Consider the following 18,373-nt stretch of genomic DNA (forward strand, 5'->3'; position numbering starts at 1 on the left):
AACTGAAGGTCTGAGTATTGATCAATTTCACAGGAAACTGCTGGAAAATCAATTCAGTAACTTTTTATTTTCCCCATGTGATTCACTGTCAGTTAAACAGAGTCTGTAAACTTTGAAGGAAATTATTCACACAAGATTAAAGTGTGTGTTTCATGCTGAAGCTTCATCTCAGTTTGTGATCTTGTTGTTCAAAAGGATTATTTAAACTTTGTGATATTGACATGTCCTGAACATACCTTGACCTGGATGACTGAGAATCACACTAAGAAAGCTTGGACTGTTCTAGGTTCACACGTTCTTTGCTGCCTGTACTTTAAGTTCCTCTTACATTTGTTTGTGTGACTCAGTTTCAGCTTCAGAAAAGAGAGATGATTACCACGCTGAACGCCACCTGTGCATATTGGAGTAAATCGACAGGCGTTCTGTTTTCTGTCTGAATGAGATGTTTTCCCTGATCACACACATGTAGTTTAAATAAATAAAAATAAATAAAATGATACATGACCTAGACACTGTGACCGTCGGGCGTCCGAACTCGAGTTTAAAACTCAAATTCTGTTCATACCTGTAAGAAAACTGGTTACTGGTGCAACTACTCCTCAAACGCACCATTAAACCACAACCCTGTTTGTATGAAGGCTTCTGACATGAGGTTCAATGAGTCCAAACACAATCTGCCTCACTGAGGTGGATCTACACCTGAACTGTCATGTGATCAGACTGGGTGTAATCCGATTACCCAGGTGAATAACGTCAGGTGTGAATGGGGATGAATCATGTGTAACATGGACCAGTTAAAAACTCTACCGTAAAAACATCAACCTCAGGTTAAAATGTGAAAAATGGTCAAAACCTTGTGGCGGTTTGATGTCAGGAAGAAATCCAGGGTATATGCAGCAATCCTGAGATTAAATGCAATACTTTAAGACCTTTTTAATACAATTCTAATATTTTTCAAGACCCCAGCGCCACTAGGAGCTGTAACCGGTCTAATCAGCGACACTATTGAGTTTGAGATTGCAAAATGAAGTTTGCCAGAACTTCTATGCAGCACTGTATCTACACAACAGAATTCAGATAGGCCGGGAGGGGATAAAGCTCAAAAGAAGAAATTGAGTTACTATGCACACATGCACACACCAGTGTTTCCCACAGGGTTTGTAGAGATCATGGTGGATGGACCCTGGACCCTCTTGGAAGAGGATATAGTACATTTTAAAGTAAAGATGCATCAATCTGTTCCACTTTGAGAGACAGATTAAGAGCATAGATTGAAATTAATATGTCAGAATCTACTGGTGGTGTGAGAAACACTGCACAGACACACTGAGCAGTAAATGGTTCAGTCAACTCTGCAATAGGCACTTTTATAACACTTTAAATAATAAAACTATTTTGCAGCATTAATAACACAAATCAGATCAACATTGTCACTGATATAATGCTACAGCTTTCTCAAAGAGAGCCACCATGTGGCCTGTCAGTGTTTAACTGACACACACAGGGAAACTAGTCTGGTATCTCACCAGAAGGAAATTGCCATCTGCTTCATCCTCCAAGCGTTATCATATAATAATAGAACTCAAAAATGTACGCGTGTAAACTTTAAACATGGACAAAACTAACTGAGCTGTGGGAGTGCTCACTTCTTACAAATATGATTCATGGCTGTGCCTCAATTCAGTTGCTTTGGTTTCCAACAACTTTTCAGTTTGCACCAGCTCAGTGGGAGTTGTGTTACTGTTGTGTCGAGCCACCACAACACTTCTGCAGTGTGCAGCGTTGGTGGCTCCCAGCGGATTTGTAGCTAGCGCCTCGCACATGTGACCGGAGCGCGTTGATCCCCATTGAAGCTACCGGTCATCTTCTTTCTACAGACCGAGCAGTAAGCCTCCCGGTCATTCACACTTCCCCTTTGCAGCCATATAAATAATTAATAGCTCACTATTTGCAGCTAGCCGTCCTCTACATGGAAGATTCAACAACAAGCGCTACTCGTGATCGTGTAATTCCTGTTATTAGCCGGGTGTTGGTTGGGACTCTTATTTTGAAGGGGGGTTCTAACGGAAGGGGGTGTTGTTGAGAGAGAAGTTTTGAAGTGTAGAACATAGAACATAGGAACATAGACAAGAGTTCATGGCCTGGTCCACAGGAAGTGAGAAAATAAAAGTTGAGTTTAAAGGCATTCCAAAATCAGAAAGAGAAATTCAGAAATAAAAGCCACGTCCTGTCGCTGATGACGAAGTCACAAGTCAGTTCTCTTGACCCCCCCGATCGAGGTCACCTTTCACCACTAACACTCTGTCCACACATCAACGCAGTAACATCCGGGGCCAGAGGAGTTTCTGTTACAGGCGCAAGATTTCTTAAGTTTTACTTCCTGTTTGCTGATCATGTGACTTCTGGACTCTTCTCCAGACTGATGGACAGATGAGAGAAAACGGAGCAGGACGTCTGTGGATGACAGGAAGTGAAGGATGAGCTGACCTCAAACTCAAATAAATAACAAAAGGTAAGAGGCCAGCGCCGACCGGCTCATGACTCCTTAGTCTAACTGGTTGGGGTCTGCTCGGCTCCTTCACGATGCCTGCAGTTAGTTAGTAAGACCAGTTGAGAGAGTTCTTCACAGCTCTCCAGCAGGAACTTCAAACCACGATGGGATTGATGGAGATGGTTTCCTCTCGACTGCGGCCCCCGTAACTTTTCATCTTCACGGATCGCCTCTGTTTTTAGTTCTCAGTTTTAGTTTCACACTGACAGCGCTGGGATTTGGCAGCTGGTAGGTCTTGGTTCCGAGAGGAGGCAGGAGGTTTAATGGGAGGTCACCAGTAGAAGGAGCGGGAGAGGAAGTTGGTGGCTGCCCCGAGCCAGCTGGCCCCGTCCTGGTTGGACCCCACCCGGGTCACCGCCTTGTCGGGTTCCTGAGAGGGACTCTCGTCCTCTGGCAGGTAGTCGGGCAAGTCCAGGTTCTGCTCCACCTCCGCTGAGCCGTTCTCCACAAATGAAACCAACACCTGGAGGCAGCGACAGGGAAGAGGACAGGCTCAGTGGTTCTGATGGAGTCAGTGAAGTGGCTGCAGATTAGTTTCATAATGACTAACATTCACTTAAAATGTGGTCATGTGAAGTCCCACAGGGTAACGCTGTGGGTCCTCTTTCTTTTTAATCAAATACAATTAGTGATTTAACATTTTAAAGAGATTGGTTTGTTGCATGGAAACCCACTAATGATAAAACCTGCTGGTCACTTTACACATTCACTTCAATATCCATCATATTAATGTTTACTTGAGTCTGTTTGGGAGTTTGACCATAAAACAAAGACAATGTGACCTTGTGACACAGGCGCAGTAAATGGCTTCAAACCGAAAGGAAATCTATAGGGAATCACATGTTCCTCACGTGCTCCTCACGTGTTCCTGACGTGTTCTGTCTGTGAGAATTAATGTCTGAGTCAGTGTCTCTGGACACTTTCTGGATCTTCTCCTGCATCCTCCTAGTAAAATGTGTGTAACATGTAAGAGTGAGTCCATGTGAGCAGACAGCAGGACAATGTGTGTTTATACGTCATGTCCGGCCTCCTGCTGCTCTACAGGCTCCGCCCCTCACCTGCATGTTCCCACAGGTTCCTGTTTGATCGAGTCGGACCCAACAACCTGCTGCTGCTGCTGCTGCTTCACAAACACCAACTACACAACATGTACACACACTGTTTTACTGACTCATGTGTGAAAACGGTTCCATTTTGGCTGCAGCTGTGGTTCAGGGTCACAAGGACTCTGCTGCCCCCTCCTGGTGTGAAGGATTATCTCACGCTAACACCACTTCAGGTATCAAGTTGTGAGAAGAGTCGGCTTTACTTTACATAATAAGTGATTTCTAACAGATTCTGTTATTGAAGCTGATCTCCTTTCTCTGACCGACACTAAAAGAAACTGCTGTCTTGTGTAGATGTTGAAAAATAAACTGTTCTTAAAGGAGCAGGACACTAGATGCTCAGGCTCATTCTCCTTTGGGAGTTTTGATCCTGTGACCTTTGGGAGTTTTGACCCTGTGACCTTTGGGAGTTTTGATCCTGTGACCTTTGGACACCGTGAAGTGACTGAAGCAGAAACTGACCTCGTCTCCACGTTCTCCTTTGACCACCTGCTGAGCACTCATCACCTGAGTGGAGGCGATCGCAGACGCCAGAGACTGGAAACCAGAAACATTCCCATGATTCATCACTTCATCCAATTCACTCATTGACAATAACCTGCTCACCAGGCTGTAATTGAAGTAACATATTTCCAGCTCAGCTTATTAAATATGAAACCTAATTATAATTTCACTTCATAGAGCAGCTCATACTTCAGCTGAAATTCAAACAAATTAATAAATCACACGATTAAAATACTTTTTCCTCATCATCAGTTTGAATTTTGATGATATCAACACATTTAGTTCGAGCTGGTAAAAGGATGTTTGTTTCTATCATCAGCGCGTCCCTCTTACCTCGGCCTTCAGGTCCGCCCGGACCCGGACGATGCACCTCCTCACGCCCATCTGAAAGGTGAAGCTGATCACTCCTGTGATCTTCAGCAGAACCTCCTCACACAGACTCCTCCGACTCTGACGAGGACCAAAACAAACGGTCAGCCTGAGCCTCCGGACATTAGCATTTATAATTCAGTGGTTCGGCACGGGCTCCCTGCTCACCCAGTCGTCCAGCCCGTCGATGAGGAGGATGACCGTCTTGGCTCTCTTGTTGCTGGAGCCCAGGAAGAACTGGGCTTTGCGGCGACTGCTGACAACGTCCTGGTCCGGTTCAGAGTCCGCGTGGCAGGTCGCCTGCAGGAGCTCGTGGATCTCAGACGCCAGCAGCTTAGTCTCTCCGGGAGTGGTCGATCTGGAGGACGCAACAGGACCAAGCTCAGAGTGAATCAGTCAGGAACAACCTGACTGTTGTGTTTGAGTCAGGTGGTTTTTGGTTCATGTTTTGTGTCTTTGACATATAATGTTTTTTTGTTTGAGTCGTCAGGATGCATACTGCAAACTAACCTTCGATGGTGCACCATGCTCTGAGCATCAAGTGCGACAATACTGTAAGAGAATTGTGTCTCGTCTCTCGTTGTTAAAGTGGTATTGCAGAAATGCCACGACATTGTGTTTTTACGTTTGAAGAAGTTATCACCAGTAACTTCGATTGTGTTGGATTTGGCTGCAGTGCTTTAAAGTCGGAGTCGTGTCCACGTCACATCGAGGAGACTCACTTCTGTACGACACTCTGGAGGCTCAGCATCATCCCCAGCCCCCCCTGCAGCTTCTCCCGATTGGCTCGACATTCTGCCAGGTAACGAATCGCCTGCAACACCGACCAATCACAATCATCAGCAAGCCTAACAACCGGCCGGGCCACACCTACGTGTTAGTTTTGAAATAAAAGTCGTCTGCGGGAGGGTGAGTGTGAACGCAGCTCACCAGCAGGGCGGCGTAGACCACCTGAGGGTTTGGGTGGTCCAGGAAGAGGATGAGTCCCGGCAGGCAGCCCTGGTCCTGGACGATGGCCCTGCGGTTCATGGGGTCGGCAGCCAGGTCCTTCAGCTGGTTGACCACAGCCAGCGCGTCTGGCTCCACACTCATGTTGGACATTCACTGCCCCAAGCAGGAACCAGCTGAGGGAGACAGACACACATGAGACACATGAAACGTCCACCAGGCGGCGCCACAGCTCCGGTTCCTGTCCGCTCACCACCACCCAACACACATCCTGTCTCCACACACAGGAACTCAACACATACACATTTAAAAATGGTTTTGTGGCTTGTGAGATGTTCAAGGTCTCTGAGCAGTTGCTGCTACACACAGATTACTGCTCAGATGCTAACATGGAGCTTTGTGTGTCCTCGGTCAGCAGCAGGACCCGGGACGTGCTGCCAGCAGCGGGTGAGGTCACCGGTCACTGCGGGCCTCGGGTGCTGTATTTTGGGTCAGAACAGCTTTGAGAGCCGCCGGCTCTTAGGAACGCTAATGCTAATGCTAACAGAGCTCACCTGTGACCGGGCCCGAGCTAGCGGCTAGCTGTCCGGTTAGCTCCCGCTCCGTGGAGCACCGGGGACCGGGCTGCAGCGGCAGCTGGAGCCGGAACGAGCGGATTCTCCGGTTTATTCAAACACGTCCACGATGTTTCCACCGAACATGAACCGAGGACTTCCGGCTGGGGAGCCAGTAACAACAGGGCCTGTGATTGGACCGGTGACTGTCATGTGACTGTGCTGACCAATGACCTGCAGTTAAAAAAACCACGCCCTGTGACATGAACACACACTGTATAAACATGTAACATGTTTATACAGTGTGTGTTCATCAAACTGAGGAAACCTTTCAGTTAGAGACATTTGAAGCAGTCATGCAGCACTAAGTGGTTAAGAACAGTAGACATGTGCAGCCCAGTATAACCAGCAGATGTGAGGGGCGGAGCCCTGCTCTCCTCCCAGTGGCTGCAGTGGGAGCTGATTGGTTCAAACGACTTGATTCCAGCTGAGAACATCAGACTGAACCGTCACAGCTTCTCTGTCAACATGGAGAAACTGGCTTCACTTCTGTTCTTCTCAGCTCTTGTAGGTTCGTATGATTTAGAAAAGAAAACCTGAAACAGGAAGACATCTTGTTTGGATATTCTTTTAGTTCCTGTTAAAGATTAAAACATTTCCTCATCAAGGATCTAGATGATAAAGATGTCCTCACTTCACCACTGACAACTGTTGAGTCTGCCATTAACAGGATCAATTCATCAGGATCAACATTCAAACCCTGGACAAGTCTCATTGGAACGTTAGTGTGAATGTAACATGTGGTTTCCATCACTAGGTCACAGCTTGGAAGATGATATCACCTCCAGCAGTGCTGAGGTGTTTTCAGCATCGGGCCGTCCTGTTACTCTGTCCTGTCAATATTCTGTTAAAGCTGAAAACCTCCAGTGGTATCGACAGGATCCTGGATCAGCTCCTCACTATCTTCTCCTGATCACTGATACACAAGAGCCTCAAGTGGTGAGAGCGACTCCTCCAGACCCTCGACTGACAGCTGAACTGAACCAGGAGAGAAATGGAGTCACACTGCAGATCTCCTCTGCTGCAGTGACAGACTCTGCTGTGTACTACTGTGCTGTGAAGCCCACAGTGAGAGGAAACTACACAACTCTGTACAAAAACCTGTGGAGCAAACACAAAACTCCACGTGACAGGTTTGTGTGTTTGAGCTGAAAGCTGCAGAATAAAGTGACGTGTGGTTGAGGTGTTGGTAACAAGCAGTGATATGAGAGGACGCACAGAGAGGGAGGAGCAACACTGTCAAAGAGCAGAAAAGACCTCCTGCTGTGCTGCATTCAATATCTACAGCAGACCTCAGATAGTGTCTGTAAGATGTTCCCTCTGCGTCACGCTGGAGTCTGGCCTTTGTTTCTCTTCATCCTGAAAGGTCGGTCAAAGCAGGAATAACAAATGTCTTCAGAGGATCTGTTTCTAGAAACCACTGGAACAGACAGTCAGAGTTTAACATGGTCTTTAACCACATGTTTCTGTTTCTGTAGGTGTCAGCTGTGATGAACTGACTCCAGACCAGACTGCAGAGTTCAGTGTAGAAGGCAGCTCTGTTACTCTGTCCTACAAGTTCTCCAGGACAATAACTGGTAGTGATTATTTCTTCTGGTATCGACAGAATCCAGGACAAGCTCCAGAGTTCCTCCTCTCACACTCTGCTTCAGGACAAATACTAGCTGCTCCAACCTCTGGACTGAGGATTAAAGTGGAGCAGAACCAAATCCACATGAACATCTCCTCTGCTGCAGTGACAGACTCTGCTGTGTACTACTGTGCTCTGCAGCCCACAGTGACAGGAAACTACACAACTCTGTACAAAAACCTGTGGAGCAAAGACACAACTCCTCATCCTCCACTAGAGGGAGTCACTCACTGTTAAACCTCAGTGGTTTGTGATGACGTTTGTTTCACAATAAAATAAATTCCAACAATCATCAGGTTCTGTAGGATATTTCTTCAATGTGTGGTGCACCACAGGGTTCAATGCTGGGTCCTTTCATCTTCACTTTACATGTTGAGTTTGGATCATTATTTTTCTAAAATCATAAATTTCATGGTTTTGTTGAACATGTTTATAGTAAAATTCCACTGAAGTCCAGTGATTATGACAGAAGGTTTGTCACATGTGGAGTTTTGGTCTCAAACACCTTCAGACTTTGTGTGAGTCAAGAACTTAGATCCTTTTACTCTTCACTTAATGTCTTTAAACCAGGTGAAATCAAATCTTCACTGTTGGTTCATGTTAAGCATAAAAGTGACACTGAACTGTTTTTTATTTATCAGAAGAATAAAGTTTAACTATGATATAAAACTGTCGTTGCTACTTTAGGAGTTTAAAACAGGTTTTTGTTGTGTTGGCAAAGTGTTTAAAGTGACGGACACTTTAAATCATCTCAGCTACTTTCTGTAACTTCTGTTATAAAGACCAAACACTAACAGAATAAAGACTGGCCCCGCCCACTGAAGTCCAACTGGACCAATGAGATGGTTGGAGTGTCCAGTGCAGAGATGTTGGAGGAAGTCAAAGCACAATGAGCTGGATGTTGAGGACGACTGTGCAGCAGAGAGGCTGCTGAGTGGTTTCATTCTCCTGCAGTGGAAGAACATTGTTCATCTGTTTGGCTTCAACTACGAAGACTAAGACATGTTGCTTCACCTCTTTGTGTTTCTCTCTCCCTTCATAGGTGAGTTCTACAACTAGTCTCTGTCTCACTGAACCTGTGGAATCATCATAATCTTTCTTCTGCATTTCATGACAGGAGGTTTATTTGTGGAGTTTAACAATTTACTCTGTGGAAAAATCTTCACATTTATTAGAAGAAGTCAAGAACCTGTTGAGTCTGTTGATGTTTGATTCTCTTCAGACTCACTGACATGAATAATCCTCATCTTGCAGCCATGGGTTCCATGGACAGCATAACACCAGAAAGTACTGAAGAAGTAGTTTCAGAGGGAAGACACATCAACCTGACCTGTAAATATGACGGATCCATCAACAACATCCAGTGGTACCGACAACAGCAGAGATCCAGACCAGAGTTCCTGCTCTTCATCACAGAGGAAGGATCCATTCATCCAACTCTGTCTGATTTCTCTGCTCACATCAACCAGACTGAGAAACGAGTCAAACTGCAGATATCCTCTGCTGCAGTGACAGACTCTGCTGTGTACTACTGTGCTCTGCAGCCCACAGTGACAGGAAACTACACAACTCTGTACAAAAACCTGTGGAGCAAACACACAACTCCTCATCCTCCACTAGAGGGAGTCACTCACTGATAAACCTCAGTGGTTTGTGATGATGTTTGTTTCCCAATAAAACAAATTCTAACAATTATCAGGTTCTGTAGGATATTTCTTAAATGTGTGGTGCACCACAGGGTTCAATGCTGGGTCCTCTCATCTTCACTTTACATGTTGAGTTTGGATCATTATTCTTCTAAAATCATAAATTTCATGGTTTTGTTGAACATGTTTATAGTTAAATTCCACTGAAGTCCAGTGATTATGACAGAAGGTTTGTCACATGTGGAGTTTTGGTCTCAAACACCTTCAGACTTTGTGTGAGTCTAGAACTTAGATCCTTTTACTCGTCACTAAATGTCTTTAAACCAGGTGAAATCAAATCTAATCGGTTGGTTCATGTTAACCATAAAAGTGACACTGAGCTGTTTTTTATTTATCAGAAGAATAAAGTTTAGCGATGATGAAAAACTGTCGTTGCTACTTTAGGAGTTTAAAACAGGTTCTTGTTGTGTTAAAGTGACGGACGCTTTAAATCATCTCGGCTACTTTCTGTAACTTCTGTTATAAAGACCAAACACTAACAGAATAAAGACTGGCCCGCCCGGCTGGGGAGCCACTAACAACAGAGCCTGTGATTGGACCAATTACCGTCATGTGACTGTGCTGATTATTACATTACATTATATTTAATTTAGCTGACACTTTTATCCAACGCGATTCACAATAAGTGAATCAACCATGAGGGTACAAACCCAAAACAATAAGAATCAAGAAGGACAATAAACAGTCATGATGTTGATGAGTGCTCAGCAGTGAGGGAGCAACGAGCCGATTGGCCGAAGCAGATCGCAGTAAACGGACTGGGGTGTGAGGTTTGACCATGTCCTGGATGTAGACTGGACCTGATTCTTTCACAGCACGGTGGCAATGTTGGGACAGTGTTTTTGTGGCCAGGTCTCCCCCTCTTCTCTTTCTTTCTTCAATCCGTCTGAGGGCGGAAGGCTGCCAGCCTCTCTTCCTGCATCGCCAAGAGGAGAAGCCTGATTTCTCTGGCTTGCATCTTCTTTTTGCATCCAACTCTACGAGAGGAGCACAAAGGTGGAGCTTCCAGCTCAACTCACCAAGGAAACCTCTTCGCAAATCAAGCTCTTCCAAACTCCTAGAAGAGACTCAATGTCCTGCAGGAGAACTTCAACCAGCAACTGAGCCCCACAGCTCAACAGAACCGCTAAAGCAGAAATCACACAAAGCCAGAAGACTTCACATCACCGGCGAGAAGAACTGCTAACTGATAACTTTATTGTTTTAATTAGTAATTGTATTATTTTTAACACGGAGTTGTCAAGTTAATAGTCAGGTCGTGGGTGGGAGAGTCTTTCTTTGGAAGGAAAAGTAGTTCAGTCTTGTGAAGGTTAATCTTCAGGTGGTGTGCAGACATCAACTGAGAGATGTCGATCAGGCAGAGACTCCTGGTGCTACCTGTGTTTCAGATCGGGGAAGAGAGAGGATTAGTTGGGTGTCATCAGCATAGCTATGGTAGTAAAAACCCTGTGAGTGAATGACAGAGCCGAGAAAGAAGAGGAGGGGACCCAGGACAGAACCTTGAGGGACCCCAGTAGTGAGAGGACAAGGTTCAGACACAGATCCTCTCCAAGTTATCAGATAAGTGTGGGCGTTGAGGGAGAGCGTGGCCTAGGATAGAGTGGATGCTCTGCAACAAGAAGGTTGCTGGTTCGAATCCCACTCTTTCCCATCTGCATGCATAAGTGTCCTTGGCAAGATACTGAACCCCTAAATGGCCCCTCATGAATGTTGAGTGTACTAAAAATGTAAGTCGCTTTGGACAAAAGCGTCAGCTAAATGACATGTAATGTAATGTAATGTAATGTTGAGGTAGGAAGAGAGCAGAGAGAGAGCAGAGCCTGAGACACCCAGGTCCTGAAGGGAGGAAATAATGATCTGGTGGTTCACTTTTTCAAATGAGAGGTCTATAAGGATGAGGACAGGGGACAGAGGACAGAGAGAGGAAGCTCTAGCAGTGTGAAGCTGCTCAGAGACAAGAAGGACAGTCTCAGTTGAGTGACCTTCAGACTGGTGAGGGTCAAGAAGGTTGTTATGATGGAGATAGGAGGAGAGTTGATTAAAGATCACTCGGGTCGGGGGTTCTTCAGGAGAGAGTTGGGGAAACAGCCAGTAGACAGGGAAGTGATGATAAGATGGGTGAGAAAAGGAAGAAGGTCAGGAGCGATAGACTGGATGAAAGGGGGTCAAGGGGGCAGGTGGTCGGGGGGGGCGGAGGTTACCAAGGTAAGAACTTGATTGGGAGATGGGGGGGGGGGGTGTGAAAGAGAAGGAGATGAAGATGAAGATGATGGAGATATAGTTATAGATGGAGGATTAAAAAATGAGGAGCGTAGGTCATCAGACTTTTTTGTAAAGTAGTTGACAAAGAAAAATAATGCCCACAGCATTTGAACTCCTACAAGGGGCAACTATCCTCACCAAATTGGACCTCCGTAACGCCTACCACCTGGTCCGGGTCATGGAGGGAGATGAATGGAAGACGGCCTTCAACACACCTACAGGTCATTATGAATATTTATTTATGCCATTTGGGTTGTCCAATGCACCAGACGTTTTCCAAGGACTCATTAACGAGGTTCTCAGAGAACTGTTATTTTGTTTTTGGCTATTTGGATGACATTTTGATTTTCTCCAAATCCCTCCATGAACATGTCCATCATGTCTGAGTTGTCCTCCAGCGCCTGCTTGAAAATCATCTCTTTGTAAAACCTGAAAAATGTGAGTTCCACGTCTCTGAGGTGTCCTTTCTGGGCTTCATCCTGTCCAAGGGAAGACTTCTCACAGATCCCAAGAAGTCCTCGGTCAAGGAGGTGCAATGGTTCATTGGCTTTGCCAATTTTTATAGGAAGTTTATCAGAAACTTCAGTGCTGTTGCCGCCCCTATGACCGACCTCACAAAGAAGAAGTCTGGCTCCTTTAAGTGGTCTCCAGAGGCAGAGCGGGCCTTTCATGAACTGAAGGTGAGATTCTCCTCCGCTCCTATCTTGACCTTACCCGACCCCTCTCTTTCCTTTGTGGTCGAAGTAGATGCATCAGAGGCGGCAGTAGGGGCAGTGCTTTCCCAGCGGCCGGCGGATGGAAAACTACATCCTTGTACCTTATTCTCTGCTCGCCTTTCGGCTGCTGAAAGAAACTGATGTGGGGGATCGAGAGCTTCTGGCTATTAAGATGGCCTTGGAGGAGTGGCGCCACTGGCTGGAAGGGGCCCAGCACCCTTTTGTGGTTTGGACGGACCAAATCTTGAGTACATTCAGAGGGCCAAACGTCTCAACCCCAGGCAGGCAAGGTCGGCTCTTCTTTTTTATATATTTGATTTTATTTTGTCCTTCCGCCCTGGTTCGAAGAACCAAAAAGCTGATGCACTCTCTAGACTTTTTCAAAGACCAGGGGTTGAAGGAGTTCCAGCATCCATACTCCCATGCTCGAGGATTGTAGCTCCTGTCCGATGGGGAGTCGAGACATTGGTGCGCCAAGCCCAGAAGAGGGAGCCAGATCCCGGGGATGGACCCTCCAACCGAGTGTATGTCCCAACTGGGGTGCGGACCAAGGTTCTGCAGTGGGGGCACTCTTTGCATCTGACCGGCCACCCAGGAATGGGCAGGACTCTGGAGTTCATCAAGAGGCGGTTCTGGTGGCCGGGAATGAACATGGATGTAAGGGCCTTTGTTGCTGCCTGCCCTGTCTGTGCACGAAGTAAGAGTTCCCATACCTCCCCCCCCCCCCCCAATGGTCTCCTACACCCTCTACCCATCCCCAAGCAACCCTGGTCCCACATATCCATGGACTTTATTACAGGTCTTCCCCTCTCCCAGGGAAACATTGTTATTTTTGTTATTGTCGACCGCTTTTCCAAGGCGTGTCGGTTTGTCCCCTTGCCCAAACTCCCTTCGGCTCTCGAAACTGCTGAGGCTGTATGGGAGCACGTCTTCAGGGTCTTCGGTCTTCCCCTGGATGTGGTCTCGGATCGTGGGCCCCAATTCACAGCTCAGTTTTGGAGAGCCTTTTGCAATATGCCCCTAACACTTTGTGCTCCTTTGCTACAGGACTCAGTCCCTTCGAGTGCCAGTTTGGTTTTCAGCCTCCACTGTTCCCCGACCAACAGGTAGAGGTTGGTGTTCCCTCGGCCCAGAGCTTTGTCAGACGGTGCAGGATTGTATGAAGCAAGGCCCGGTCTACCCTGCAGAGGTCTGTCCGTCTGTACGAACACCATGCCAACCACCGCCGCAGAACTGCAACCCTCTACGTCCGGGACAGAGCGTCTATCTATCAACGCGAGACCTTCCTCTACGGGTGGAGTCCCGCAAGCTAGCTCCAGGGCCCTTCAAGGTTGTGAGGAAGGTCAATCCAGTAGCCTATTGCCTCCAACTCCCCCGGTCCATGCGGATCAACCCAACCTTCCATGTCTCCCGGCTACGACCAGTCACCACAAGCCCATTGGTCCCTCCAGCTAACCCCCCTCCCCCTCCAGAATCATCGACGGCGGTCCAGCTTATTCGATCCACCGTCTAATGGACTGTCGCCGGGTGGGGAGGGGTCTGCAATATCTGGTGAACTCGGAGGGCTATGGTCCGGAAGAACGGTCCTGGGTTCCTTCCCGTCATGTACTTGATCCAGCCCCCATGAGGACCTTCCACCAAGATCATCCGGATCGCCCTCGAGGGAATGTCAGGAGACGTTCAAAAGGAGGGGGGTCCTGTCAGGGTTTTTGGACTGCAGTACCCTGAATGACCATGTGGGGTCCTCAGAGTTCCGGTGATTCCTGTCATGTGTGTTGTATTGATTGTTTTCATTGTGTTCACCTGTGCCTAATTTGCCAGCCTTTAAAAGCCACCTGAGTTTCTTTGTGTTTGCCGAGTCTTGGAAATTGACACCCTAAGTTAAGCCACGTGAGTTACTCAGAAAACCTCAGCTAAGAAGCTAAAAGTCTGTAAATCCTTTTTTGTCCTTGAGACCTTTTTATTGCCTGTTTATTGGACACCCTTAGTTGCTTTGTAAATTTGCCCAGACTTTGTTTTTTTGTTGTCTGGAAGTATTTTTGGAGTTGCTGTCAAGCCTTATGGAATCCTCTGCCATGTTCAAGTAAAGAAACCTTTTTGATTCCTCACCAACAACTCATCTCTCTCTGAGTTCGGATGCAGGAGTGAGAACGAGTCAGATGAAGGGAGATAAAACAGAGGAGGTCAGGTTTATACAGAGTGTGTTCATCAAACTGAGGAAACCTTTCAGTTAGAGACATTTGAAGCAGTCATGCAGCACTAAGTGGTTAAGAACAGTAGACATGTGCAGCCCAGTATAAACAGCAGATGTGAGGGGCGGAGCCCTGCTCTCCTCCCAGTGGCTGCAGAGGAAGCTGATTGGTTCAAATGCTTTGATTCCAGCTGAGAACATCAGACTGAACCGTCACACCTTCTCTGTCAACATGGAGAAACTGGCTTCACTTCTGTTCTTCTCAGCTCTTGTAGGTTCGTATGATTTAGAAAAGAAAACCAGAAACAGGAAGACATCTTGTTTGGATATTCTTTTAGTTCCTGTTAAAGATTAAAACATTTCCTCATCACGAATCTAGATGATAAAGATGTCCTCACTTCACCACTAATAACTGTTGAGTCTGCCATTAACAGGATCAATTCATCAGGATCAACATTCAAACCCTGGACAAGTCTCATTGGAACGTTAGTGTGAATGTAACATGTGGCTTCCATCACTAGGTCACAGCTTGGAAGATGATATCACCTCCAGCAGTGCTGAGGTGTTTTCAGCATCGGGCCATCCTGTCACTCTGTCCTGTCAATATTCTGTTAAAGCTGACAACCTCCAGTGGTATCGACAGGATCCTGGATCAGCTCCTCACTATCTTATCCTGATCACTGATACACAAGAGCCTCAAGTGGTGAGAGCGACTCCTCCAGACCCTCGACTGATAGCTGAACTGAACCAGGAGAGAAATGGAGTCACACTGCAGATCTCCTCTGCTGCAGTGACAGACTCTGCTGTGTACCACTGTGCTGTGAAGCCCACAGTGACAGGAAACTACACAACTCTGTACAAAAACCTGTGGAGCAAACACACACCTTCTCATCCTTCCCCAGAGGGAGTCACTCAATGATAAACCTCAGTGGTTTGTGATGCGTTTGTTTCCCAATAAAACAAATTATAACAATCATCAGGTTCTGTAGGATATTTCTTAAATGTGTGGTGCACCACAGGGTTCAATGCTGGGTCCTCTCATCTTCACTTTACATGTTGAGTTTGGATCATTATTCTTCTAAAATCAGGAATTTCATGGTTTTGTTGAACATGTTTGTAGTAAAATTCCACTGAAGTCCATTTATTATGACAGAAGATTTGTCACATGTGGAGTTTTGGTGTCAAACACCTTCAGACTTTGTGTGAGTCTAGAACTTAGATCCTTGTTCTGTGTAATTGATGAAAGCAGCTGAATTTAAATCTCTCTGTTCTGCCTCTGATGTTCACCATCTAGTATTTGATCAGACTCTCTTTCCTCACCAGTTGACGTTGGTAGTAGTGATGCAATGATTTCCACTCATCATTAGGTTTATGAAACATGATCATCTCATGTTTCCAAACCTTGAAGAGGGGTTCATCTTTTCACCACCTCAGTTACCTTTGTTGAAGTTCAGGTTGAACAAGATCCCTCAAATACAAATCCCAGCTGCAACTTGAACAAAGTGTTGCTCCCAGTGTGGAGGAAGAGAAAGTCCAGATCTAAGAGGAGACGCAGAGATTCAGGGAGGAGCTGAGCTGCTACTGAACTATAGAAGAGAGAGGAGCTTCCATATTCAGACCAGTTCAATCTACAAAGCACCAACATCTCCTGGATTCAACATGCTCTCACTGCATCAGGCTCTATCTTCTCTACTGCTTCTCTCCACTCTAACAGGTTTGTTACATTATACAGAACAAAAAGGTTCAATTCCTAAAACTTCACAGAGTGAATTGTGTTTGAATCCTTAAATAACAGAGTTACTTTTCTCCTTTAGCAATCAGCTGTGAAGAACTCACACCGGTCCACAATGAAGAGTTCAGTGCAGAAGGCAGCTCTGTTACTCTGTCCTATAACTCCTCCAAAGTGAACCCAACGGATTATTTCTTCTGGTATCGACAGAATCCAGGACAAGCTCCAGAGTTCCTCCTCTCACACTCTGCTTCAGGACAAATACTAGCTGCTCCAACCTCTGGACTGAAGATCCAAGTGGAGCAGAACCAAATCCACATGATCATCTCCTCTGCTGCAGTGACAGACTCTGCTGTGTACTACTGTGCTGTGAAGACCACAGTGACAGGAAACTACACAACTCTGTACAAAAACCTGTGGAGCAAACACACAACTCCTCATCCTCCACTAGAGGGAGTCACTCACTGTTAAACCTCAGTGTTTCTTATGATCCAGTCCAGATTCTGTGTTGTGATGATTAAACAGACGAATGACCAGCAGATTATTTTCTATATAAAATAACAGAAAGTCTCAAAGATGAAGAGATGCTGAGTCATGTTCACTGTGTCATGTGTTGTTATACTTGAGGCGTCGACCTATATTGTCCCGTCTCTGCTGTTTTATCTTTAAAGTTGAAACTGGTTCAAAACCACAATTGGACAAATCACAAGACGTATAATACTGAACTCTACTGTTGCAGTTTCATCGGTTTCCCTGAAGCTGGAGTCGTCTCCACGTACGAATCGTTTCACAGCAGTAACAGGTGGTTAGCTGGCCCCGCCCACTGAAGTCCAACTGGACCAATGAGATTGTTGGAGTGTCCTGCGCAGAGATGTTGGAGGAAGTCAAAGTACAATGAGCTGGATGTTGAGGACGACTGTGCAGCAGAGAGGCTGCTGAGTGGTTTCATTCTCCTGCAGTGGAAGAACATTGTTCATCTGTTTGGCTTCAACTACGAAGACTAGGACATGTTGCTTCACCTCTTTGTGTTTCTCTCTCCCTTCATAGGTGAGTTCTACAACTAGTCTCTGTCTCACTGAACCTGTGGAATCATCATAATCTTTCTTCTGCATTTCATGACAGGAGGTTTATTTGTGGAGTTTAACAACTTACTCTGTGGAAAAATCTTCACATTTATTAGAAGAAGTCAAGAACCTGTTGAGTCTCTTGATGTTTGATTCTCTTCAGACTCACTGACATGAATTATCCTCATCTTGCAGCCATGGGTTCCATGGACAGCATAACACCAGAAAGTACTGAAGAAGTAGTTTCAGAGGGAAGACACATCAACCTGACCTGTAAATATGACGGATCCATCAACAGCATCCAGTGGTACCGACAACAGCAGAGATCCAGACCAGAGTTCCTGCTCTACATCACAGTGGAAGGATCCATTCATCCAACTCTGTCTGATTTCTCTGCTCACATCAACCAGACTGAGAAAAGAGTCAAACTGCAGATCTCCTCTGCTGCAGTGACAGACTCTGCTGTGTACTACTGTGCTCTGCAGCCCACAGTGACAGGAAACTACACAACTCTGTACAAAAACCTGTGGAGCAAACACACAACTCCTCATCCTCCACTAGAGGGAGTCACTCACTGTTAAACCTCAGTGGTTTGTGATGATGTTTGTTTCCCAATAAAACAAATTCTAACAATCATCAGGTTTGTAAATGTGTGGTGCACCACAGGGTTCAATGCTGGGTCCTTTCATCTTCACTTTACATGTTGAGTTTGGATCATTATTCTTCTAAAATCATCAATTTCATGGTTTTGTTGAACATGTTTATAGTAAAATTCCACTTAAGTCCAGTGATTATGACAGAAGGTTTGTCACATGTGGAGTTTTGGTCTCAAACACCTTCAGACTTTGTGTGAGTCTAGAACTTAGATCCTTTTACTCCTCACTAAATGTCTTTAAACCAGGTGAAATCAAATCTTCACTGTTGGTTCATGTTAAGCATAAAAGTGACACTGAGCCGTTTTTTATCTATCAGAAGAATAAAGT

General features: G+C 45.8%; 2 protein-coding genes and 2 gene segments (V, D, J or C); 3 read left to right on the forward strand and 1 right to left on the reverse strand.

Moving 5' to 3' along the window:
- Positions 1 to 43: 43 nt before the first annotated feature.
- LOC133968408 (armadillo repeat-containing protein 1-like) lies at positions 44 to 6,238 on the reverse strand. 2 transcript variants are annotated; one of them, XM_062404405.1, is made up of 7 exons: positions 6,033 to 6,238; positions 5,461 to 5,654; positions 5,253 to 5,344; positions 4,699 to 4,888; positions 4,495 to 4,611; positions 4,120 to 4,194; positions 44 to 3,014 (listed from the first exon to the last, which is right to left on the reverse strand). In XM_062404405.1, exons 2-7 carry the CDS (start codon positions 5,629 to 5,631, stop codon positions 2,823 to 2,825), a joined length of 837 nt encoding a protein of 278 aa, XP_062260389.1. In that variant the 5' UTR covers positions 5,632 to 5,654; positions 6,033 to 6,238; the 3' UTR covers positions 44 to 2,822. The 2 variants fall into 2 exon arrangements, with proteins under 2 accessions (XP_062260389.1, XP_062260390.1); XM_062404406.1 differs by having other exon boundaries at positions 5,041 to 5,344.
- Positions 6,239 to 7,260: 1,022 nt separating this feature from the next.
- LOC133968409 (T cell receptor alpha variable 3-like) lies at positions 7,261 to 8,356 on the forward strand. The segment is given in 2 exon segments: positions 7,261 to 7,458; positions 7,571 to 8,356. Coding segments are annotated over 2 exon segments (444 nt in total).
- Positions 8,357 to 8,543: 187 nt separating this feature from the next.
- Positions 8,544 to 9,382, forward strand: LOC133968653 (T cell receptor alpha variable 12-3-like). The segment is given in 2 exon segments: positions 8,544 to 8,764; positions 8,977 to 9,382. Coding segments are annotated over 2 exon segments (423 nt in total).
- A 6,748-nt stretch (positions 9,383 to 16,130) lies between these two features.
- On the forward strand, positions 16,131 to 17,971 carry LOC133968401 (uncharacterized). Its single transcript, XM_062404399.1, has 4 exons — positions 16,131 to 16,311; positions 16,412 to 16,749; positions 17,196 to 17,305; positions 17,554 to 17,971. The coding sequence occupies exons 1-4, from the start codon at positions 16,257 to 16,259 to the stop codon at positions 17,969 to 17,971; spliced, it is 921 nt and encodes a 306-aa protein (XP_062260383.1). The 5' UTR covers positions 16,131 to 16,256.
- The last annotated feature ends 402 nt before the right edge of the window (positions 17,972 to 18,373 follow it).

The sequence above is a fragment of the Platichthys flesus genome, chromosome 14 (assembly GCF_949316205.1).
Source record: "Platichthys flesus chromosome 14, fPlaFle2.1, whole genome shotgun sequence".
Taxonomy (NCBI): domain Eukaryota; kingdom Metazoa; phylum Chordata; class Actinopteri; order Pleuronectiformes; family Pleuronectidae; genus Platichthys; species Platichthys flesus.